Here is a 26,032-nt window from a genome sequence, read left to right on the forward strand (position 1 = left end):
ATTTCACATAAAATCACCAAAAAGGTAAACCATTCTCTGAGAGAGAATTCATCGAGGAATGTTTGGTTAGCTCTGCTGCAACATTGCGCCTACACAAGAAAACATAATTTTACACAAGAAAACATAATTTGGAAAAGTTTCACTATTAGGTTGAACTGGGACGAGACATGTAGAAGAAATCTTGGAGAACATGGCCTAATAGTTGAAAAGCAAGGCAAATGATTTTTCTTATTTCACTCTGGCACTCAAAGAGAGCTGTAACAGGCTTCCGGTGGCGCGTGCGAGCGGAGCGGTCGCGCTGGAGAGGGGCACCCCGGGAAGCGGCATTTCGGTGTTTTCCGGGAGTACCCCGTGGTTTCGCCGGTCGGGATTTCTTTGGCCGTTGGGGCCTGAGTGACGGGCGCCGGGTCGGGCCGGTTTGCAGCCGGTGGGGACCCCCGTGATCGGAGCAGCAGGGGCATCGAGCCCGGAGCAAGTAGCGGGGGAGGAGTGTGGCCTGAGGCGAGGTCTGAATCCAGAGTGAATGTAGAGGGGGAGCAGCGCACACCGGGTGGCCCCTCGCTGAAAATGCATATTTGGGAAGTTTGAAGTCCGGTTTCAGGAGAAGAGATGGTTTGAACTTTGATTTTTGGAATTAAAAAATGTTTAAAAACATTTTTTTTAGTTAACTTTTTTTAATTATTAATTTTTTTTAATGGAGAAAAGTATTAAGTAGTTAAGGGATGCCGTAAACAGCTGTGAAGAAGGGAGGAAACACGGACTCGCTGCCAAAGGAGAGGACCAGTAAAAGCGCTGACAAGATGGCGGAGGCCAGACCGCGTGGTGGGGCCACACTATTTACAGTGGAAAACCGAGGTGATGGCTTTGGAGCGAGAGAAGCAGTTTGCGAGGCACATGGAGGCGTTGTGGAAGGAGATGGTGGTCGCACCGAGATCATTGGTGGAGGAGGCAATCGCCCAGGTGAGGGTGGATGTGGCAAAGACATCGGCCGAGGTGAGAGAATAGAGTGAAATGATGGAGGCAGTGGAGAAAGCCATGTCGCAGCACCGCGACCAGCTCACCTCGATGAGAGGCAAACTACAGAGGGTGGTGGAGGACTACAGAGGATGGTGGAGGTCAACAGAGGTCTCCGAGTTCAAAGCTCGAGGACTTGGGGAACCGCTCGAGGTGGCAAAATTTGAGAATTGTGGGCTTACCTGAAGGGGCAGAGGGCTCAAGGCCAACTGAGTACTTTGCTAAGAGGCTGGCGGAGTTGATGGGGGAGGATGAAGACCCCTCCGGTACGAACTGGACCGAGCTCATCGGTCGTTAAGGCCGAAACCCAAAGTAAACGAGAGCAGTAATTATCTGCTTCCATAAATACCACATGAAGGAGAAGGTGTCAAGCTGGGCAAAGCAGAAGCAGGAGGTGCAGTGGGATGGTGCTAGAGTTCGGATTTACCAGGGCTTGACGGTGGAGTTGGCAAAGAGACGAGCGGCGTTCAGCCAAGTGAAGGCGGCACTGTACAACAAGGGACTGCGATTTGGTATGGTATACCCGGCAAAGCTGAGGGTGACGTACAATGCCAAAGATTTTTATTTTGAAACGGCGGAGGCAGCTAAGGTGTTCATGAAGGCAGAAGGCTTGGGACAGAAGTGAGGAATGGAGCTGGAAGAGAGATCGTGGACTGATTGGGGAGCTGGAAAATGTATAAATGTTATAACTTTCTTTTCACTGACCTGTAATGACTTCACATTGTTATAAATTTTAAGTTTTTGTTTGGTTTGATTGGCATTTTTACTCCTTTTTTTTGTTGCAACGTCTATGTGTTATTTCATTGAATTGCATGGGTTAGATTGTTTTTCTTTTTCTTCTGGGATTTGGTGGGAGGGGACAGTATGCTTTTTTGGGGGAGAGGGGGACTACCCACACTAGCTAACTAAAGTCGGCTAGTGAACGGAGGGGAGGAGAGAGGAGGGCTGCGGACATTGAGGCCTGGTTATCAGGTGTTGATGGGCCTACGAGGCGAGCAGGTGGGTGGGGGGAGAGGGGGGGGAAGAGGCTCAATACTGGGGGAGATTTTCCAGAGGGGAAGTGCAGGGGGGGGATTCGGGGAGGGGGGGGGGAGGGGCTTTGATGTTAATAATGGAAAGGGACGGGGCAGGACCCGGTGGTATGATGATGGTGGATAAGAAGGGAAGGGGGGGGGTGAGAGACCCCCAGTTAGGATAGTCACGTGGAACATGAGGAGGCTGGAAGGCCCAGTCAAGAGGTCGAGGGTGCTTGCGCATCTTAAAAGTTTGAAGGCCGATGTAGCAATGCTGCAGGAGACTCATCTGAGGGTGAAGACCAAGTGAGACTTAAAAAGGGCTGGATTAGTCAGGTGTTTCATTCTGGATTTGACGGAAGAGCTCAAGAGGTAGCGGTAATGGTCAGCAAAAGGGTACAGATGGAGAAGGTAATTGCAGATCAGGGGGGTAGGTATGTGATTGTGACAGGGGCGCTGGTAAGTGTATATTGTCCCAATTGGGACGATGTGGGATTCGCGAAGGTGCGTGGGGCCATCCCTGACTTGTACACACACAAACTGATAGTGGGGGGGGGACTGGAACTTGGTGCAGGAGCCAAAGTTGGACAGGTCACGGCCGCGCTCGCTGGCCCCGTCGGGGGGTGAAGGTGCTGGCTGGGCTAATGGTGGAAATGGGAGGGGTGGACCCTTGGAGGTTTCTGCACCCGAGAGAGCGGGAGTACTCGTTTTTCTCAGCGGTCCATAAGGTGTACACAGGAATTGACTTTTTCATGGTGGGGAAGGCGCTGCTGGCTGGGGTAAAAGGGTGGGAGTACCCGCAACTGCAATATCAGATGATGCTCCACATTGTGTGGATATGGTACTGGAGAAGGGGATGGTGCAGAGACCAGTGTGGAAGTTATATGCGGGACTGTTGGGGGACCGACGGTTCTGTGACAAAATTGAAAAAGGAATAAAGAAATATGTACGTTTTAACCGCACGGGTGAGGTGTCAAAGGCGGTTGTCTGGGAGGCTTTAAAGGCGGTGGTGAGGGGTGAGGTGATCTTGTTCAAGGCTAGGCTAGACAAAGAGGAGAGGTTGGAATGTCAGGGGGTAATAGATGAGATGTTGGAGGTAGACAGGAGGTATGCAGAAGATAGGGAGCCAGTGCAGTTGGAAAAGAGGAAGGAACTCCAAGCAAGCTTTGACCGTCTATCTACCAGGAAACCAATTGAGGCGAGCAAGGGGGGCAGTTTACGAGCATGGAGAAAAGGCGGGCCATATGTTGGCGGGTCAGCTCCGTAGAGAGGATGCGGCAAGGAAAATTCTCCAGGTGTGGGACAGGGCAGGGAAGTTGGTGGTCGCTCCAGATCAGATTAACAAGGTCTTTAAGGAATTCTGTGAGAAATTGTACAGGTCAGAGCCACATGGGGGAGGCCGGGAGATGCAGGAATTTCTAGATGGGCTGGAGTACCCGAGGTAAGGGAGGGGGACAGTGCTACATTAGAGGGGGCAATAATGGAGCAGGAAGTAAAAGATACGATTGGGAGGATGCAGTCGGGGAAGGTGGCAGGGCCGGATGGATTTCCGATGGAATATAATAAAAAATTCAAAAATAAGCTGGTACCGCTGATGGTGGGGATGTTTGAGGAGGCGATAGGGAAGGGGGTGTTACCATAAAGCTTGGGGCAGGCATCGATTTCCCTGTTACTTAAGAAAGATAAGAATCCGACGGAGTGTGGGTCGTATAGGCCCACATCACTTTTAAATGTGGACGCAAAAATAATGGCGACGGTACTGGCAGGTCGGCTAGAGGAGTGCCTCCCGAAGGTGATAGGTGAAGATCAGATGAGGTTTGTGAGAGGGAGGCAGCTCCTTTCGAACATTAGGAGGGTATTGAACATGGTTATGGTACCGGTGGAGGGGCAGGAAACAAAGGTGGTTGTGGCATTGGACGCCAAGAAAGCGTTTGACCGAGTAGAATGGGGGCACTTGATGGCAGTTCTAGAGCAGTTTGGAATTGTACCCAGATTTGTGGACTGGGTAAAGCTATTATATAAGGAGCCGAGGGACAGCGTCCGCACAAATAACATCAGCTCAGAATCCTTTCCTCTCCACCGTGGGACCGTAGGCAAGGATGTCCTATGTCCCCCCTGCTGTTTTGCACTCGCGATTGAGCCATTGGCCATCGCATTAAGAAGTTTGGGGGTATGAAAAGGGATAGTGTGGGGGGGGGGGGGGGGGGGAATAGAGCATAGGATGTCCTTATGTGCTATTATTATACGTGTCGGAACCAAATGTGTCAATAGGGGGAATACTGGAGCTGCTTCGGGTGTTTGGGTCTTTCTCAGGGTACAAATTCAATCCAGACGAGTGAATATTTTGTGGTGTCTCAGCCAGGGGTGGGGGGGCTGCCATTCCGTAAGGCAGGGACTCACTTTAGATACCTGGGGGTGCAGGTTGCCCAAAATTGGGGGGGGGTTCTAGTTTGGTGGGGAGAGTTAAAGCTGATCTGGCAAGGTGGGATAGTCTCCCTCTGTCATTGGTGGGTCGGGTACAGGCGGTTAAAATGAATGCGCTGCCGCGATTCCTGTTTATATTTCAATGCCTGACGATTTTCCTGCCAAAGGCATTTTTGTAGAGAGATTGAAGGGATGATTACCTCGTTCATATGGGGAGGGAAGGTGGCCAGAATTAAAAAGGTGCTACTACAGAGAGGAAGGCAGGCAGGGGGTTTGGGTCTTCCGAACCTGATGTATTATTGCTGGGCGGCGAATGTGGAGAAGGTACGGAGCTGGATCAAAGGGGTCGGCTCCCAACGGATCAGAATGGAGGAGAGTTTGTGTGGCGGGTCGGGATTGAAGGCGCTAGCGACAGCGCCGCTTCCGACGGCCCCAGGGAGATACTCAGGGAGTCCGGTAGTAATGTCTTCGTTGAGAATTTGGAGGCAGTTTCGACAGCACTTCGGGTTGGGGCAGGGTCAAGGCAAATGCCGATTCGGGGGAACCACCGATTTGAGCCAGGGAAGTGGGATGGAAATTTTTGGAGATGGGAGGAGAAAGGAATTAGAACACTAAAAGATTTATTTCTTGGACGTCGTTTTGCAGGATCGAAGGAGGGACTGGAGCAGGGGGAAATATTTAGATACATGCAGGTTCGAGACTTTGCCAGAAAGGAGATACAGAGCTTCCCAGAAGAGCCGGCTTCCACATTGCTGGAGGAGGTGCTGATGTCAGGGGGACTGGAGAAGGGGATAGTATCGGCGGTTTACGGGGCTATTTTGGAGGAGGAGAAGGCGCCACTAGAAGGGATCAAGGCAAAGTGGGAGTAAGAGTTGGGAGAGGTACGGAGGACGGGTTCTAGTGTGAGGTTCTCTGGAGGGTGAACTCCTCCACCTCGTGTGCGAGGTTGGGGCTGATACAGTTGAAGGTGGTCTATGGAGCGCACCTTAAAAGGGCGAGGATGCGCCGGCTCTTTGAGGGGATAGAAGATGTGTGTGAACGTTGCGGGGGAGGCCCTTCAAACCACGTTCATATGTTTTGGTCTTGTCCAAAGCTGGAGGAATACTGGAAGGAGGTGTTTAGGGTAATCTCTAAAGTGGTGCACGTGAAAATGGACCCGGGCCCTCGGGAGGCCATATTCGGGGTGTCGGACCAGCCGGGGTTAGAAATGGTCGCGGGGGCAGATGTCGTAGCCTTCGCCTCGTTGATCGCCCAAAGGCGGATCCTGTTAGGGTGGAGATCAAGCTCTCCACCCTGTGCCCTGTCGGGGGGGGGGGGGGGCTGCTGGAATTCTTAATGCTTTAAAAAGGTCAAATTTGAACTGAGGAGAAGGATGGAGGAGTTCTACAATTCATGGGTGTTATTCATTATGCACTTTTGAGAATTGGATCACATCGAACATTGGGGGTGTTGGGGGCTGGGAGGGTTTGGGGGAGGGCGACTGTATGTGTTAATGGTGACCATGGGTGATTCCTGATTCATTTTTGTCATTTGTTTATGTTCACATGCGTGCCAATGTCTGGGGTTTGGTGGGAGGATGGGTTTGTTATTGATGTGGAGATTGACATTACATTCGTTACTGATTATTGTTTATTGTTGGGTGTAAATTTGGGAGAAAATGTGAAAAAGAATTTTAAAATATATTTTTTTTTAAAAGAGATCTGTAATATAAAAGACACAGCCCGATTGTTGATTTTCATTGGAGGCTTCCCACAAATTGAGTTTATTGAACAACTGGCTTCAATACAGTCAAGGAAAAGCACGATGACTGGAAAAGATTTGCTGGAAGCAATAAATAACAGCGTCTCAAAATGTAGACTGGATTGGAAGGGACTGATGAGTGTGACCACTGGTGGAGTTTAACTTGCAGCAAAAATATTGGATTGTAGAAAGAATTCAGGACCAAGTGAAAGAAACCAGTCCAGAGCTGAAAATAATTTTTCTGCATTGCTTTATTCACCAAGAGATTCTCTGCAAAAATGTTCTGAAAGTAAGCAACGTCATTACAAAATTTGTCAACATTTTTACAGCAAGAGAAATCTGTCACTTTGCAAGTTATGAAAATAATGTGGAAAGAAAAGATTGATTTGTTTTTTTGCAAATGAAAGGAAAAGATATGGGCGGGATTCTCCCTTCTGGGGACTAAGTCCCCACGCCGGCGGGAGAACCGGCGCCACCCACTCCGGAGTCAACAGCCCCCGAAAGTGGGAATTCTCCAAATTCTCTGCACTTTCGGGCCTAAGTGGATGCCGGAGAGGTTGGCGCCGCTCCAGCCGGCGCAAATTCGCACATGCGCCGAAGGGCCGGCGTGATCTTGTGCATGCGCGGAACCACCGGCATGGGCGAGGCCACCGTGCCCCCCCCCCCCCTCCAGGTCATATCTCACCGGGACCGTCCCCCGCCGACTTACCTGCCAGGTCCCGCCGGTACATGAGTTGAGTGAGTCACGACGGCGGGACTGGCCAAAAATGGACGGCCGCTCGGCCCATCGGGGCCCGGAGAATTGCCGGGGGGGGGGGGGGGGGGGGCACTGCCAACGACCCCCGACAGGCGTGGCGTGAATCCCACCCCGCCTGAAAAACGGCGCCGGAGAATACGGCAGCCGGCGTCGGGGCGGGATTCGCGCCGCCCCCTGGGGATTCTCATACCGGCGGGGGGGTCAGAGAATCCCGCCCATAGATTTTCATCAATGAGCTGATTTTGCCATTGATATGACAAATCACATGAGTGAACTGAATTCTGTAAGAGGGGAACTAATGAATAAGGTTTAATTACACCAATTTACTCGGGCAGACAATGAGCGCGTTCTAATGGCCATGTTGGATCCATGAGATCCGGTTTGATTGAGGGAGACACCGAAATCAGAATACCTGCCATGAGCTGATCGGTTTCCAATTCAATTGACCCGCTCCTGTTGGCGGGTTCCATATCCCGCCTTGATGTGGCGAGGTATCAATTAACACCAATTGAGGGTAATTTCCACATCATTAATAGGACAGTCACCCTATCTAACAGTCTCCCGAGATCTAACCGGCTCCCCGGCGGGAGGTCACACAGGCACATCAAATTAAAAACGGGAAACTTGCAAAATGCTGCTGAGGGAATCAAAGGAAGTGACTAGCCATCTTAGAAATTGGTCATGGGGTCCAGGGGCACTGGAGCTGCTGTCCCAGTTTGATGGAGGCGGGGGATGGGGGTGCCCCGCGGATAGGGGGGGGGGCCTAGATAGGGGGGGGCAGGGTGCCATTGATTGGGGGGGGGGAAAGGGGGGAGATTCACCCCAGGGCTGGGGACGAGTAAGGGGGCTCAGCACCTCCGGGTCCTACTACAGGCCATCCCCCGGATTGTGTGTACCCATGTCAGGGGAGACTTCGGTTTCTGTCGCTCCCCGCGATCGCTACCTGAAGGACGAGCCGCAGCCTAGACGTACCCGACACATAATAACCACAAGACGCGAGTACGTTCTGTGTACTGGACAAATAATCACACAACCAATATATTAGTTCAATTATTGTTTATTATTAAACATAGGCTTGGTTCCATGCGTAATAATCTACACGTGGCTACACATTAAGCTATACCTAACAGCTTAAATGACCTTTACTTAACTTTCAAGTGGCCGGCTCTGTGCAGGTCAGGTAAGGCCTTGATCTGATTTCCCACGTCTGGCGGCTGGAAGTTGTCAGGTAAGTCTAGGCTGCGGCTTCAGGTAGCGATCGCGGGTCCTTGAACTTAGCTGGTTAATGTGCTGCAGTTGGTGAGGCAGAGGCAGGTCCCAAAAGAGATAGAATGTTGATCGTGCAGTTCCTCTTAACCTCCGATCTTTCGCGCTCTTTTGGGCGGTCCCAACTCTGGATCCAATGGATCGATAGTGTTATGGGCCAGGGTTTAGAGAACCCCAAAATGTATCATGGAGTCCACCTGACCCACAACTTTTAATAGATTGTGGTATGGGGAGCACACAGCCCACTCTACAGGTGTGGTACAGCAGAAATGGAAAAGTACTTTTTAAAACAAAACACTGTTTATTCTATGAACTCAAGTTAGCCTTTTTAAAACAAACAGTGAACATCTTGGCAACCATTAATTCAAATACAACCCCCAAAGAGTACAACACTAAGTAATGCTTATGCTGTCCATTTAACATCCAGAAGACTTACAAAAAACATAACCTTTAACAGAAGCACATCAGGTTAAAGTCACTACTGAGAACATTTATAATTCTGAATTCACCAAATGATGAAGAGGTAGTCTGATGGCAGAGAGAACAGAAGTACACCTGCTTGGTCTGGCTTCAGCTCCAACACTGAAAACGAAACTAAAACACACCCTGCAGCAAACAGCCTAAAACTAAAGTAAAAAGCTGACAGACAGCCCAGCTCCACCCACTCTCTGACATCACTGCAGCAAAAAACACCCATTTCTTAAAGGTACTCTCACTGCAGATATTTATATATATATACACCCATTTATAAACACCCATTTCTTAAAGGTACTCTCACATGACACCTACCCCCAAGAAAAAAAAAATCAACTTCAAGATGGTTTCACTTTTTCACGATCCTTTAAGGAATGCACAGTAAATATACTTTTTCGTTTTAAAAAAAATCAACACATGGAAATAGGTATAATAAGACCATTTTTTTTTTTGTTTTCATCTTCCTCCAACTGAAATCCTTCTTGATTGACAGTCTCTTTGAACAAGAAGGTCCTTGCACGATCCGTCCTTCTCTACGTCTCGGCATTTCTCTTTAAAGTCAGATACTTTTGTTCAATCTGATCACAGAGTCCCTTGGAATTCTCCAACACATGAGCATTGGTTATCACAGCTTTCAGGCAGTCAAATGCCTGTTGAAACTCCGCTGTCCACTGACATTTTTGACGTTTCTTCAGCAAATCCATCAGTGGAGCAATCACGCGACACAGCTTTTGCACAAATGTTCGATCAAATCCACTCATGCCAAGAAATCGCATTATTTCCCTTCGTCTTGAGGCTTTTGAAAACTTCTCAATAACTGTTGGTTTCACAGCCCGTGTGACCATTCGACCCTGTCTGATTGTATGGCCAAGGAAAGTGACTTGGGCCTTTCCAAATTCACTTTTGGCTAGGTTTATCACCAAACCCGCCTCCTGAAGTCGATCGAATAACTCCCATCAGATGTTTTAAATGGTCTGGCTGAAAATTACCAGATCATCAATGCACAATTGGGTAATCATGAAACAATTTTGTTAGTTAACCGTTGAAATGTGGCTGGGGCGCTTTTCATGCCAAATGGCATGACTTTGAATTGGTATATACCATCTGGAGTCACAAAAGCTGAAATCTCCTTTGCCCTTTCGGATAAAGGTACCTGCCAGTAGCTTTAAGTAAATCCAGTTTGGAAATAAAAGCTGATTGTCCCACTTTCTCAATGCAATCCTCCAAACGTGGGATAGGATAAGAGTCCGTTCTTGTAACTGCATTAACCTTTCGATAGTCCACACACAACCATTGGGTACTGTCTGGTTTAAGTACCATCACTATGGGTGAGCTCCATTGGCTGCAACCCACTTAAATTATGCCATTTCTAAGCATACTCTCAATCTCTTTATTAACCTGTGCCAATTTTAAAGGGTTAAGTCTGTATGGATGTTGTTTGATTGGAACAGCATTTCCCACATCTACATCATGTATAGCCATTTTAGTACTTCCCAATTTATCTCCACAAACTTGCTCATGTGATATTAATAACTCCTTCAGGTCAATCTGTTTTTCCTCTGGAAGGTAATTCAACAATTTATCTCAATTTTTAAGAACATCCTAATTTTCCAATTTAATTTGAGGTATGTCAAATTCACAGTCATCTGGATTTGGTTCGTCACTTTGAGTTAGAATCATTAAAACATCCTCCTTTTTCTCTCCTTCCCTTTCAAAGTACCCTTTAAGCATATTCACATGACAGACTCGGTGAGTCTTCCTTCTATCTGGTGTTTTTAACCACACAATTCACCTCACTTAATTTCTTTTCAATCTTATAAGATCCCCAAAACCTAGCTTTGAAAGGTTCACCTGCCATTGGTAACAATACTAAAACTTTATCTCCACTGGTAAAACTACGAACTTTGGATTTCTTGTCCGCTACCTGTTTCATCACATTTTGTGCAATGTTTAAATGTTGTCTAGCCAATTCACCTGCTCTATTTAATCGTTCCCTAAAATTTGACATACAATCCAATAATGTAATTTCTGATTTCTCAGTCACCAATTTTTCCTTAATCAATTTAAGCGGCCCTCTTACCTCATGACCAAGAATTAGTTCAAAAGGACTGAATTTGGTTGACTCATTAGGTGCATCCCTAATTACAAACAGTACGAGTGGAATTCCTTTATCCCAATCCTCTGGATAATCTTGACTATAAGCCCTCAACATTGTCTTTAATGTCTGATGCCACCTTTCTAACACTCCTTGCGATTCTGGATGGTGCGCAGTTGATTTAAATTGTTTGATTCCTAAGCTATCCATAACTTCTTTGAATAACCTTGAGGTAAAATTTGATCCTTGATCCGATTGTATTTCTATGGGTAGTCCATATCTAGTAAAGAATTTAAGTAACTCCTCCACAATCTTTTTAGCTGTAATATTATGTACTGGAATGGCCTCTGGAAACCTAGTAGACACGTCCATTATAGTCAAAAGATATTGATTCCGACTTCCGGTGGCGACTATGAGGGAGTAGATCGCACATTTGGTGGCTCCCGCTCTGGCTAGACATTCAGACCTTTTCCCGACTTTTTTTTGCGTTTTTAAGAGCTGGACTTGAAGAAGCAGTGAACAAGTGTCTGGTGTATATATTGGTTTATGGAACAGAGAGCCCGAAGGGATCGAAAGGGAAGAAACAAATAGACAGGCTCGAGCTGGGTGCTGGCTGCAGCAGCGGACAAGATGGCCAGTGTCCAGACCCCTGGGGCTTCGGCCCAACCATCAACGGAGGAGCTGATGCAGGTCATCCGGGAAGGCTTCGCCAGACATAAACGGGAATGTCTGGATCCGATTAAGGAAATGGTGGAGAGAATGGAGCGGAGGCTAGATGCCCAGGACCGGACGATCCAGAAACTGGAGAACGTGCTAGCTGAACAGGAGGATCACCAGACGGCAGTGGAGATGGGGATGCTGAGGGACCGGCAAAAAAGGCTGCTGGAACAGGTAGAGGATTTGGAGAACAGGTCCCGTAGGCAGAACCTAAGGATTGTTGGCCTGCCGGAGGGGGCTGATGCCGGGGAGTTTGTGGCGAACATGTTCCAGATGCTGCTGGGGGATAGGGCTTTCCCCCGACCATTGGAAGTGGATCGGGCGTACAGAGCACTGGCGAGGAAGCAGCGACAGGAAGACCCCCCTCGGGCGATGGTGGTCAGGTTCCACAGGTACCTGGATAAGGAGCGCTTTCTCCAGTGGGTCAAGCGCATGCGGAGCTGTAAGTGGGACAACAGCATTTTGCGGGTGTACCAAGATCTAAGCGTGGAGGTGGCCAAGAGGAGGGCAGGCTTTAATCAAGTCAAGTCGATCCTGTTCAAGAAGCATGTCAAGTTCGGTCTGTTGTATCCGGCGCGACTTTGGGTTACGCATGAGGACCAACATCATTACTTTGAGTCGCCCGAAGACGCGATGGAGTTCGCCAGGAGGAAAGGACTGGTGCCAACTTGAGAACATTCTGCTCTAAGTTTGAGAAATTGTTTTTCCTGTTTGTTTTAAATGCTGTTTGCACTGATTTATTCGGTCATTCGTTTTCGTTCTTGGCTTTTTCTCTTCGATAACTGTGTTTTGTTTAAGAAGGGGGAAGTAGTTTTCAAAAATTATTCGATTTCGGTGGATTTTCTGTGTTGTGAGGAGCATGGTGGTGGGGATTTTTGACTTTGTATTATTTTGATCTGTATTATGGCGAGAGTTTGGCTTTGTTTTTCTTTACACTGACTTTGGTTGGCGTCTGTTTCTTAAAGTGGGCGGTTGTCGGGGCTGGGTTGATGAGAGCGATGGTTTCGATGGGTGGGGGGAGGGCAGGTAGGCAACAATAGGTGGGAGACATGCTGGCCACCAGGCTAGCTGGGTGAGCTAGTCTGCAGGAGCACTGAGTGTGTGGGGGGGGGGGTGTATACAATCAGATTAGGGATGCGGTTAGGTTACAGAGTGTTGTGCTGGGGGGGGGGGGGGGGTGGGATTGTTCGGCTGACGAGGGAGGGATTTGATTTTAGAAGCGGAGAAGAGGTCAGGGATGGGCGCTGCCAGGAGGCGGGTCCACAGACATGGGGCAGGGGCTGGGAGCAGGCCCAGGAAAGGGGATGGCTGACCCGCAAGGGGGTGGGTGCGCGGTGCCCCCCAACTAGGCTGGTCACGTGGAACGATAGAGGGCTAAATGGGCTGGTGAAGAGGGCAAAGGTGTTCGCGCATCTTAGGGCTCTAAAGGCAGACGTGATAATGTTGCAGGAGACGCACCTGAAGGTAGCGGACCAGATTAGGTTGAGGAAGAGCTGGGTTAGTCAGGTATTCCACTCGGGGCTAGATACTAAGACCAGGGGGGGTCGTGATTCTGGTGAACAAGCGGGTGCAGTTTGAGGTGGGGAGTATTGTTTCGGATGGGAGAGGTCGCTACGTTATGGTTAGCGGTAAGCTGGAGGGGAGGAAGGTGGTCCTGGTCAACATCTATGCGCCAAACTGGGATGATGCGGATTTCATAAAGAGGGTGCTGGGGAAGATATCCGACCTGGATTCCCACAAGCTGGTTATGGGAGGGGACTTCAATACAGTTATTGATCCAGGCCTGGACCGGTCGTGTTCAAAAACGGGCAGTGTGTCAGCAATTGGAAAAGAGCTGAGGGAGTTCATGGAGCAGATGGGGGGGGTCGACCCGTGGAGGTGGACAGGGAAGGAGTTCTCCTTTGTCTCGCACGTCCATAGGGTCTACTCCCGGATCGATTTTTTAATACTGAGTAGGGATCTACTGACGGGTGGTGGATGCGCGGTATTCAGCAATCACCATTTCCAGGGTTTTCGGGGTACAAATTGAATATGACAAAAAGTGAAATGTTTGTCGTTCAGGAGAGGGGCCAAGGGGACCGGCTGAGGGAGCTGCCTTCCGGTTAGTTGGGGACAGTTTCAGGTACCTGGGAATACAAGTGGCACGGGATTGGGGTCGACTGCACAAGCTGAACCTGTCCCAGCTGGTAGATCAAATGCGAGGGGAGTTCCGGAGGTGGGATGCACTCCCTGTCGTTAGCTGGGAGAGTACAGTTAAAATGACGGCCCTCCCGAGGTTATTATTCGTGTTCCAGTGTCTCCCCATTTTCATTCCACGTTCCTTTTTTAAGAGGGTAGGGAAGATCATTTTGGGCTTTGTATGGGCGGGTAAGTCCCCGCGAGTGAACAGGGTGATGCTCGAGCGGAGCCGGGGGAAGGGGGACTTGCACTGCCGAATTTCAGCAACTATTATTGGGCGGCTAACAAAGCCATGATAAGGAAGTGGGGTGTGTGGGGCCGGGGCGGGGGGGGGGGTCGGCTTGGGAGCGGGTTGAGGCAGCCTCATGTAGGGATACCAATCTGGGGGCATTGGTGATGGCGCCTCTGCCGTTCCCGCCGGCGCGCTTCTCCACCAGTTCTGTAGTGGTGGCGGCCCTTTGGATCTGGGGACAGTGGAGGAGGCACATGGGAGCAACGGGAGCATCGGTCAGATCCCCAATATGTGACAACCATCGGTCCCGGGGAGGTTGACGGGGGGTTTTGGGTATGGCGGAGGGCGGGGATTGAGCGGATGGGAGATTTGTTTTTGGAAGGGAGCTTCCCTAGCTTGAGGGCGCTGGAGGCCAAGTTTGGGTTGACGAGGGGGAATGAATTCCGGTATATTCAGGTGTGGGACTTTTTGCGTAGGCAGGTGTCATCTTTTTCACTCTTGCCACTCAGGGGGATCCAAGATAGGGTAGTGTATAGAGAATGCGTGGGGGAGGGAAGTGTCTCGGATATTTAAAGGAGCTCATGGGGCGGGGAGCCGCAGACCGAGGAGCTGAGGCATAAATGGGAGCAGGAGTTGGGAGGGGAGATTGAGGAAGGCCTGTGGGCGGACGCACTGAGCAGGGTCAATGGGACTGCAACATGTGCCAGGCTTGGCCTGATTCAATTTAAGGTCGTCCACCGGGCCCACATGACAGTGTCCCGGATGAGCAGATTCTTCGGCGTAGAGGACAGGTGTGTAAAGTGTCTGAGAGGACCGGCAGACCATGTCCACATGTTTTGGGCTTGTCCAAAACTTAGGAGATACTGGCAGGGGTTCGAAGACATCATGTCTGGAGTACTGAACACGAGGGTGTCAATGAGTCCAGAGTTGGCAATTTTGGGGGTTTCAGCGGCCCCGGAAGTCCAGGGAGAGAAAGAGGTCGACGTCTTCGCCATTGCTTCCCTGGTAGCCCAGAGACGGATACTTCTAGTTTGGAGGGAGTAAAAAAAAAACCGAAATCGGAAGCCTGGCTGTCAGACATGGCGACTTTCCTGGGCTTAGAGAAAATCAAGTCCGCCTTGAGAAGGTCGTTGTTAGGGTTCGCCCGGAGGTGGCAACCATTCATTGGCTTCTTTGCGTAGAATTAATCGTCAGCGGGGGGGGGGGGGGGGGGGAGAGAGAGAGGGGGGGGGGGTGAGGGGAATGGAGTATACGGGGTCAATTAGGCAGATCTGGGTGGTGCGGGCTATGGCAATTGCACTATGTACTTGTTTACTGTACAGTCCTTTTGTTTTCTCGTTCTGTAATTCTACTGTTTACAATGCCAAAAAATACCTAATTAAAATTGTTTATTTTTTTAAAAAAAGATATTGATTCCCATATTTTTTGTTTTAGGAAGCGGTCCTACACAATCAATTAGGACCCTTGTAAAAGGTTCCTCAAATGCTGGAATGGATATTAAGGGTGCTGGTTTTATCACTGCTTGAGGTTTCCCTATCACTTGACATGTGTGACATGATTGACAAAATTTAACTACATCTTTATGTAGTCCAGGCCTATAAAAATGTTTCTGGATTTTTGCTTGAGTTTTCCTATTCCCAAATGACCTCCCACTGGTGCCTCATGTGCAACTCGCAACACCTCCTTTCTATACCCTACCGGCAATACTACTTGATGAACTTCTGCCTACTTTTCATCCGCCTGCATATGTAAAGGTCTCCATTTTCTCATCAAGACATCACTTTTACAGTAATAACACTCTGGTATACACGCAGATTCCTCTTCCGTGTATGCTTTCTGATACTCCATTTTATTTCTACATCTTTTTCTTGCAACTACGCCAATTTTCCTGAACTAAAATTATCCACCTCATCCTCCACCTGTTCTTTTCCAACCATCTGATCAAATATCGTTTCTGATAACTGCACTTCAACATCATCTTCACTCTTTGATTTCTCCTCTTGTCTTAACCTGTGACATTGCGACCTTGTTACCACACAATCAGGAAAAATCCCAGGATTTTCGTCCTTCAACACTTCAGTTGTCTGATTTTCCACTGGGTTATCAACCACAATAGGTATCACTCCCACCTGCGATCCAGCTATATCATTACCCAAGATAAACTGTATTCCTGGACAAGACAGTTTCTCTATTACTCCTACTACCACTTCAGCACTCTTCACTGGACTTTCCAATCTTACCTTATATAATTGAACACTACTCCTCTCACCCTGAATTCCACATATTACCACCTTTTCTGGCAACATTCTTCCCAAACTACATAACTCCTCATCTCTTACCATTAAAGATTGACTAGCTCCCGTATCTCTTAAAATTGTGACTTCTTTACCTGCTCCTCCTGATACACATGCGTAAACTTTACCTACAAAAGTAAATTCTTTAAAGACATCTGGCACCTTCTTCTCAATCACCTCTTGATCAGGCTGTACAATCTTTTGCACCTCCTTTGCTTCACTTGGGCTTTCCTTTACCACTTTAACAAACCCCACTGTCTTATCCTGTTTTACCACATCAGCCTTCCCAGTTCTTTTCTTCAACCACCAACATTGACTTTACATGGCCTAGTTTATTGCAGCGAAAACATTTGAAACTTTTCATTTCTTTTCCACCCTCCTGGATTTCTTTTTTAGTCTGAGGTAGACTCCCCTTATTATCTCCCATCAGATCACCTTTACCTTTACCACTTGAGTATTTCCCATGTCCCCAGTTTCTATCCCTCACAGGCTGAAACTGTTGCCGGAAACCAAGCTTTGATTTATGAACTAATTCATAATCATCTGCCATTTCTGCTGCCAATCTCGCAGTTTTAACCCTCTGCTCTTCCACATGAGTTCTCACTACATCAGGAATTGAATTTTTAAACGCCTCCAAAAGCATAATTTCTCTGAGAGCTTCACACGTTTTGTCTATTTTCAAAGCCCTTATCCACCTATCAAAATTACTCTGTTTGAGCCTATCAAACTCCATGTATGTTTGACCAAATTATTTTCTTAAATTTCTAAACCTTTGCCTGTAGGCTTCAGGCACTAGTTCATATGCACCTAAAATTGATTTTTTTGCACCTCCTCATAAGTCCCAGATACCTCCTCTGGTAGTGATGCAAACACTTCACTAGCCCTCCCTACCAGCTTTGTTTGAATCAGTAATACCCACGTGTCCTGTGGCCATTTCATTTGTTTAGCTACCTTCTCAAATGAAATGAAAAAGGCTTCCACTTCCATCTCATCAAACCTTGCAATGCTTGGACATATATAAAGAGATCCCCACCAAACCTTCGACTTTGACGCTCTTTCTCACTATCCTCTTCACATTTCTTTTTACGTCTGCCAATTTTAAATGACTGTTATATTTCATGGCCATTTTCTGAAGTTCAAACTCTCTCTCTTTATCTTTTTTCCTGATCTGTATCTCCCTTTCTCTTTCTTTTTGTTCTGCTTGGGCTATTCTTTCTTTTATCCTGTCTTCTCTCTCCTTTTCTCTTTCCTCTCTCTTTCTTTTTCCGCTCTCTCTCTTTTATATTCAAGCTGCTTTAATTCTCTCATGTTCCATTTGTTTAATTTGCAACTGAGTTTGTGCCATTTCCAATGAGTCAAACTGTATCTCAGGCAACTTTAAATGCTTAGCCGCCGCCATAATTACCTCAGCTTTTCGTATTTTGTCAGGTAATGTTAACTGCAATGTTTTTGCCACATCTGTCAGTCTGCTTTTAGTCTCTGTCCGTAAGGTACTGCGTGTGACCATCTCCACCCCCAAAAACTTCTGAGCCTCTGAAAGAGCCATTGTCCACAACACACTCCAAACTTAAACTAGAATACCACACCTGAAAAGCAACCACAATATGCTCACAAGTCACTGTCTTTAAGTTCACTAAGCCAATCCAATAGATAGACTTTTATCCCCCTCAAGCCCCCAATTTGTTATGGGCCAGGGTTTAGAGAACCCCAAAGTGTATCATGGAGTTCACCTGACCCACAACATTTAACAGATTGTGGTATGGGGCGCACACGGCCCACTCTACAGGTGTGGTACAGCAGAAATGGAAAAGTATTTTTTAAAGCAAAACAATGTTTATTCTATGAACTCAAGTTAACCTTTTTAAAACAAACAGTGAACATCTTGGCAACCATTAATTCAAATACAATCCCCAAAGAGTACAACACTAAGTAATGCTTACGCTGTCCTTTTAACATCCAGAAGACTTACAAAAAACATAACCTTTAACAGAAGCATGTCAGGTTAAAGTCACTACTGAAAACATTTATAATTCTGAATTCACCAAATGATCAAGAGATAGTATTTTGATGGTAGAGAGAACAGCAGTACACCTGGCTTCAGCTCCAACACTGAAAACAAAACTGAAACACACCCTGCAGCAAACAGCCTAAAACGAAAGTAAAAAGCTGACAGGCAGCCCAGCTCCACCCACTCTGACATCACTGCAGTAATAAACACCCATTTCTTAAAGGTACTCTCACTACAGATATTTATATACACACCCATTTCTTAAAGGTACTCTCACATGGCAATAGGATTTTGATAACTCTAATCAATTCTAGCCAATTAGGGGCGGGTACCTAGATAGCTGGGTGGATCCTAGTTGTTATTGTCCAAGGCACGTATGCACTCCCAAATAAGGTGAATAGGCGCCCCCTAGTCTGTTGCTACTGCTATGTTTCAATCTGAGTCCCATTGTCCTGGGGAGATTGCTGATTGACCTTTAGCAGGTGCAAGTATCTGTGTAGGTCTAGTTTCTTCTGCACAATACACGGGCTGTGTATCGTCTGTGTCCCAACCTGACCACAATTCCCATTATCCTTTGCGGGCAGCCATTTCAGATGGCCGCACATCGATGGGGGGGGGGGGGGGTCACCCCAGGGCTGGGGAAGGGAACTCAGCACCCCCGGGTCCTACAGGCCATCCCCCGGATTGTGTATATCCATATCAGGGGAAACTTTGGTTTCTGCCGCTCCATCCCACTGAATACCACCAGGGCATCCCCTGTCCGTGGTAATATGGTGAACGAACTCCCTCTGATTGTGAGCAGCCTCTGGCTGTACAGCTGAAGGCTATTGTTGAGAATTGGCAATGTTAGTTATAAAACATTTTAAAATTATTTATTCTTAATTTTCCACACTTTCATCAAATAAACAACAAAAGGAAACCAACAAGAACAAATATAGTTCCAATCCCCCAAACAACAACCCCTTCAATATACAAATCCAAACATCACCCGTACATTCCAAGTACAAAACAAAGGAAAATTAACAATCATCCCGTAAACTGTGTACACAAAACCAACAATAACCCCAACTCTCCCCTCCCCTCCCCCACCATGTTTGATGGCAACCAATTCTTGAAAGTGCATGATAAACAATCCCCATGAATTGTAGAACCCTTCCTTCATCCCCCTCAGTCAAACCTCACCTTCTCGAGAGTCAAAGATTCCAGTAGATCCCCCCGCCAAGCTGAGGCACAGGGTGGAGAAGCTGACCTCCATCCCAACAGGACCCACCTCCGAGCAATCAGCGAGATGCCCGTACCTTCCTGAAGCCCTGGGTGGTCCAATACCCCGAAAATGGCTACTAGTGGCCCTGGTTCCAAGCTCACGTGTACTGCCCCTGATATGACCTTGAAAACTTCCCTTCAATAGTGCTCCAGCTTCGGGCAGGACCAAAACACAACCATTCAAACCCTCCAGCACCGACGAACAGTGGCAGCCTTGTGTACCATCTACAGGATGCACTGCAGTAACTCTCCGAAATTCCTTTGACATCACCTTCCAAACCCACAACCACTATGCTCTAGTGGGCAAGTGCAGCAGATACCTGGGAACCCCACTACCTGGAGATAACAGTGGTCAGGACCGAGGGCACAAAATGCACCACGAAATAGAAAGTGCATGTCAGAAAGGCAAGGTCACAGTGGTCATGGGGGACTTCAATATGCAGGTGGACTGGGTAAATAATGCTGCCAGTGGACCCAAGGAAAGGGAATTCATTGAATGTTTACAGGAGGGCTTTTTGGAACAGCTTGTGATGGAGCCCACGAGGGAACAGGCCATTCTGGACTTAGTGTTATGTAATGAGCCAGACTTGATTAAAGATCTTAAAGTAAGGGAGCACTTAGGAGGCAGTGATCATAATATGGTCGAATTCAATCTCCAATTTGAAAGAAAGAAAGTAGAATCAGATGTAAAGGTGTTACAGTTAAATAAAGGTAACTACAGGGGCATGAGGGAGGAACTGACGAAAATCGACTGGGAGCAGAGCCTAGTGGGAAAGACAGTAGAACAGCAATGGCAGGAGTTTCTGGGAGTAATTGAGGACACAGTACAGAGGTTCATCCCAAAGAAAAGAAAGGTTATCAGAGGGGGGATTAGGCAGCCATGGCTGACAAAGGAAGTTAGGGAATGCATCAAAGCAAAAGAGAAAGCCTATAATGTGGCAAAGAGTAGTAGGAAGTCAGAAGATTGGGAAGACTACAAAAACAAACAGAGGATAACAAAGCGAGAAATAAGGAAAGAGAGGATCAAATTTGAAGGTAGGCTAGCCAGTAACATTAAGAATGATAGTAAAAGTTTCTTTAAATACATTAAAAACAAACGGGAGGCAAAAGTTGACATTGGGCCGCTCCAAAATGACGCTGGTAATTTTGTGATGGGAGACAAGAAAATAGCTGAGGAACTGAATAAGTACTTTGCGTCAGTCTTCACAGTAGAAGACATGAGTAATATCCCAACAATTCCGGAGAGTCAGGGGGCAGAGTTGAATATGGTAGCCATCACAAAGGAGAAAGTGCTAGAGAAACTAAGAGGTCTAAAAATTGATTAATCCCCGGGCCCAGATGGGCTACATCCGAGAGTTATAAAGGAGATAGCTGAAGAAATAGTGGAGGCGTTAGTTATGATCTTTCAAAAGTCACTGGAGTCAGGGAAAGTCCCAGAGGATTGAAAAATTGCTGTTGTAACCCCCCTGTTCAAGAAGGGAACAAGGAAAAAGATGGAAAATTATAGGCCAATTAGCCTAACCTTGGTTGTTGGCAAGATTCTAGAATCCATTGTTAAGGATGAGATTTCTAAATTCTTGGAAGTGCAGGGTCGGATTAGGAGAAGTCAGCATGGATTTAGTAAGGGGAGGTCGTGCCTGACAAACCTGTTAGAGTTCTTTGAAGAGATAACAAATAGGTTAGACCAAGGAGAGCCAATGGATGTTATCTATCTTGACTTCCAAAAGGCCTTTGATAAGGTGCCTCACGGGAGACTGCTGAGTAAAATAAGGGCCCATGGTATTCGAGGTAAGGTACTAACATGGATTGACGATTGGCTGTCAGGCAGAAGGCAGAGAGTTGGGATAAAAGGTTCTTTTTCGGAATGGCAACCGGTGACGAGTGGTGTCCCGCAGGGTTCAGTGTTGGGGCCACAGCTGTTCTCTTTATATATTAACGATCTAGATGACGGGACTGGGGGCATTCTGGCTAAGTTTGCCGATGATACAAAGATAGGTGGAGGGGCAGGTAGTATGGAGGAGGTGGGGAGGCTGCAGAAAGATTTAGACAGTTTAGGAGAGTGGTCCAAGAAATGGCTGATGAAATTCAACGTGGGCAAGTGCGAGGTCTTGCACTTTGGAAAAAAGAATAGAGGCATGGACTATTTTTTAAACGGTGACAAAATTCATAATGCTGAAGTGCAAAGGGACTTGGGAGTCCTAGTCCAGGATTCTCTAAAGGTAAACTTGCAGGTTGAGTCCGTAATTAAGAAAGCAAATGCAATGTTGTCATTCATCTCAAGACGCTTGGAATATAAAAGCAGGGATGTACTTCTGAAGCTTTATAAAGCATTAGTTAGGCCCCATTTAGAATACTGTGAGCAATTTTGGGCCCCACACCTCAGGAAGGACATACTGGCACTGGAGCGGGTCCAGCGGAGATTCACACGGATGATCCCAGGAATGGTAGGCCTAACATACGATGAACGTCTGAGGATCCTGGGATTCATTGGAGTTTAGGAGGTTGAGGGGAGATCTAATAGAAACTTACAAGATAATGAATGGCTTAGATAGGGTGGATGTAGGGAAGTTGTTTCCATTCGCAGGGGAGTCTAGGACCCAGGGGCACAGCCGTAGAATAAAAGGGAGTCACTTTAGAACAGATGAGGAGAAATTTCTTCAGCCAGAGAGTGGTGGGTCTGTGGAATTCATTGCCACAGAGGGCTGTGGAGGCCGGGACGTTGAGTGTTTTTGAGACAGAAGTTGATAAATTCTTGATTTCTCGAGGAATTAAGGGCTATGGAGAGAGAGCAGGTAAATGGAGTTGAAATCAGCCATGATTGAATGGTGGAGTGGACTCGATGGGCCGAATGGCCTTCCGCTCCTATGTCTTATGGTCTTATGAGTATATCCTCCTATACTTAAGCCCTCTTGCAATGAAGGCAAACATACCATTTGACTTAACTGCCTGCTGCACCTGCATGCTTTCTTTCAGTAATTGGTATACAAGGCACCCAGATCGCTTTGTACAGCAACATTTCACAACCAATCACAATTGTTATGCCACCACAGGCGGCATGGTGGTACAGTGGTTAGCACTGCTGCATCACAGTGCCAGGGACCAGAGTTCAATTCCAGCCTTGGGTGACGGTGTGGTGTTTGCATGTTCTCCCTGTGTCTGCATGGGTTTCCTCCCACAGTCCAAAGATTTGCAAGTACGATGGGTTAGCCATGCTAAATTTCCCCTTGGCATCCAAAGATGTGCAGGTTGGGCTGCATAATTGAGATAGGTGTGCGTGTGTATTGGTGCAGTTTAAAAATGACACGTGCAGTGAGGAAAAGCTGATATCAGGGCATTGAGAGCAAATCCAAGGTCACCTGCCCACGATCCAGCTGGTTTTCCAACGTGCATATTTAATAAGGTAGGAAACGAGCAATACAATGCAAAAACCCTTCATTGTGGCTTGCAGGAAAAATGCCATTCAGGGAAAAATTGGCACTTTGGAATGTAAGAATATACAGAAAGGGAAAAGTGACTGCAGCCAATATGACCGGTTCCAATATCGAAAAAATATCTTCCTACACGATTCTTCTCAATTCCTCTATAAATTCTTTTCCCAGGTAATTACACAATCCTCTCCTAAACCTACTGATATAATGAGCCCACTTTGCTTCCCTTGACAGCTCATCCCCATACATTTACCACTCTGAGTCAGGTAGTGAAATCTGGATTAATTGAGGGCTCCAGGATGCATTGAACTTCTTGGATTTCGCCCAGACTAAGTCACCATTGCATAGCTCAACTCACGTATTTGTTCTCAAGCCCTTTCTTTGAGAGAATTATGGACCCATACATCAATGTGCAGATTCCCCTGACCCAAGTCACGGTTATTGAGATTCAAAATTGGCTCTGCCGTTATAGTCAGAAATCCAAGGCCTCCCATTTGAATGCAGGCAACACTCATCACACTTGATGTTGGTGATGCCAACTGCATGTCATAGACCTGCCAATGCTACTTGATTACTCCCGTTGGTGGCAACTGGTGCAATATTTGCAAATTATTTGGTTCCCAGCTCTGTAGCACAAATTATCAAGTCAAGAGACGTAAATGGCACAAGTCCTTTCCTTCTGCACTAGCTCTGCGATCTACTCCACTTCCAGCTATGATCCTAACACCCATGATGAATGTTCCCCATCCATCTGGCCTGTTCCTGCAAATCCTGACATACTGGCTGAGCTACCTACAGCTCCACTGTTATCAGAAATGTCAGTTATGGGGTCAACCATTATAATTCCTACGAGAGGTCCAAAGTACTGTCCCAATAACTAACTTTGGGACAGATCCCTGAGCTGTCCCCAAATGTGTGGATGCCGATATCTGATCCATGGTCTTTTATTGCTTACTCCAGTCTTGCGGTCCCCTGCCCAAGCTCCTGTTCTGATGTGGCCATCTGATCCAGTCTTGCAGCCTGGTCCTACAGCACTGGCATTCAGCACAGTTAGTTAACGGTCTTAAGTGTACCACTAACCCGGATTCCTTAATGTCCTGTTTTAAGATGCTCCACTCATCAGACTTCCCCTAAACTACCTAGTAGATATTATTTTACATAGAATTTACAGTGCAGAAGGCCATTCAGCCCATTGAGTCTGCACCGGCTCTTGGAAAGAGCACCCTACCCAAGGTCAACACCTCCACCCTATCCCCATAACCCAGTAACCACACCCAAAACTAAGGGCAATTTTGGACACTAAGGGCAATTTATCATGGCCAATCCACCTAACCTGCACATCTTTGGACTGTGGGAGGAAACCGGAGCACCCAGAGGAAACACACGCACACACAGGGAGGATGTGCAGACTCCGCACTTCTGATTCGGGGGCAGAATAAACAACAGTAGTTAAATGGTAGCTCACCCCTATGAAATGTGTTTGTAAGCCCTCCTATTCATGTGTTTGGACTGCTTTTCACACATTTTTTTTTAAATCTTTAAGATCCTGTATTCTTAGGAAACATATGTCACTTGAAGATGCCTTTTGATGCCAGAAAGGCAGATGTATTCATCTTAGTTTTGGAGCATGCTTAGTTCAAGATAGGAATTTAATGTACAGAGGACAAAGACGTCACGATTACCACAAGTTATCGCCTTCTGGTGGCTGGAAGACCATGCCCATGTGCGTGTAACCATTTTACAGCACTGCATTATGCTGTTTCCTTCCGGGATACATTCAACATCATAGTTAATGTCTACCCCCTTAACACTGTTGGTATTGTGATCCTGTATATATGCCAACCTGAAGGATAAACACAGCCTACTGGCGCAGAATTTAAAATTCAAAACTCGAAATCAGAGCAATCCAAAGGGTTAAGCAGTGAAATATGTCTGAACCGAGGCCATGGAAAATAAAGATTTCCAGATCATGTTTGGGTTCAAATGTATCTACTCACTTTTTGTTCGAAAAAAATCGAAACATTTTAGTTATCTTCACAACAGCCTATTCTCAGGCCAGTGTAATGACTGTACTCCTTCAGCCACTTACCTCGCTGACGATGGTGGAGATGTACTGATCCTTATTGTACTCCCAACCATCCAAACAGGGCTCCTGTTCCACCTCAGACATATTGATGGAATCTGGGTCGGCAAACGTCGCTGAAAGATTCCTGATCACATCCAGCCGGTACCGTCTGCACTGGCTGTGCTGGAGTTTGCCTCTTCCTTGTTCCAGAGGGATAGTCCGATTCAGCCACGCTTCACTCAGATTGAGATTCCCGGGAATTAAACAGTGATGCTCCGGAACATCCCCGACAAAAACTATAGACAATCCGCAGAAACCGTTGGGGAAGATGCTGATGCTCAAAATGAAGAAGATAATTTTCTGATAGGGTCCCCATTCTCCGAGGAAAGCGGTGATTTCATCGTAGTCCCGCATGTTGGGTGGCAGCGGGGAGGACTGGCAGAGAATGGCTTCCCTCAAACTGCAGCAGTGTCTCGTTCGACGGCAGAGCGGAACTTGAGTAATTTCACCCCCTTTAAATGGTTTCAATCGTTTCCACCTATAAGTATTGATCCAATCTCCATCCCGCCCTCAGAGCTCCTCGCAGTCCAAATGTGCTGTGAAAGAGGTTTGCCAAAGACCGAAGTGTTTTTATTCCTTTGGCAGGAGGGACAATTTACTTAGTTTTTTGATAACTTGAAATGACAAAATTGTATTTGCATTCTGATGGGTGAAAATACTTTTTTAAAATGATGTTGCCTGTGTGAGACAGCCCAGGCATCCCATAATGCAGAAGCTAGTTTCCCCTGCAATTTAGGATATTTTGGGAGGGATTGAGACAGGCATGCAGGGGATAACTCGTCTGTTCAAACACAAGTCTCAATTACATGGCCGGCAGTGTGAGGAATGATTGTTTGCGGTTAAGCTGCGTGGAGCTTCTCCCAGCCAGTGTTCATTATTGTTTGCCACTTCAGTTATCCATTGTTTTCAGTTTACCCTTTTGGATGATTTTCTTTTTTAATATTCTCGACCCTTTCCTCCTGCCCGCCACCTTCGATTTTCCAATTGGATGCTAAACCCACACC

The 26,032-nt window shown here is 47.1% G+C and overlaps 1 protein-coding gene across 1 annotated transcript in view; it reads right to left on the minus strand.

The window, feature by feature from the left end:
* Positions 1 to 26,024, minus strand: part of LOC140407071 (solute carrier family 22 member 4-like) — a 58,226-nt gene extending 32,202 nt beyond the window's left edge. Inside the window, exon 1 of the mRNA XM_072494820.1 lies at positions 24,993 to 26,024. Coding sequence (XP_072350921.1) covers positions 24,993 to 25,382 — 390 coding nt within the window. The 5' untranslated portion in view covers positions 25,383 to 26,024. The remainder of the gene's footprint in view (positions 1 to 24,992) is intronic.
* Between the last annotated feature and the right edge of the window lie 8 nt (positions 26,025 to 26,032).

The sequence above is a fragment of the Scyliorhinus torazame genome, unplaced genomic scaffold (genome assembly GCF_047496885.1).
Source record: "Scyliorhinus torazame isolate Kashiwa2021f unplaced genomic scaffold, sScyTor2.1 scaffold_1146, whole genome shotgun sequence".
Classification (NCBI taxonomy): Eukaryota; Metazoa; Chordata; class Chondrichthyes; order Carcharhiniformes; family Scyliorhinidae; genus Scyliorhinus; species Scyliorhinus torazame.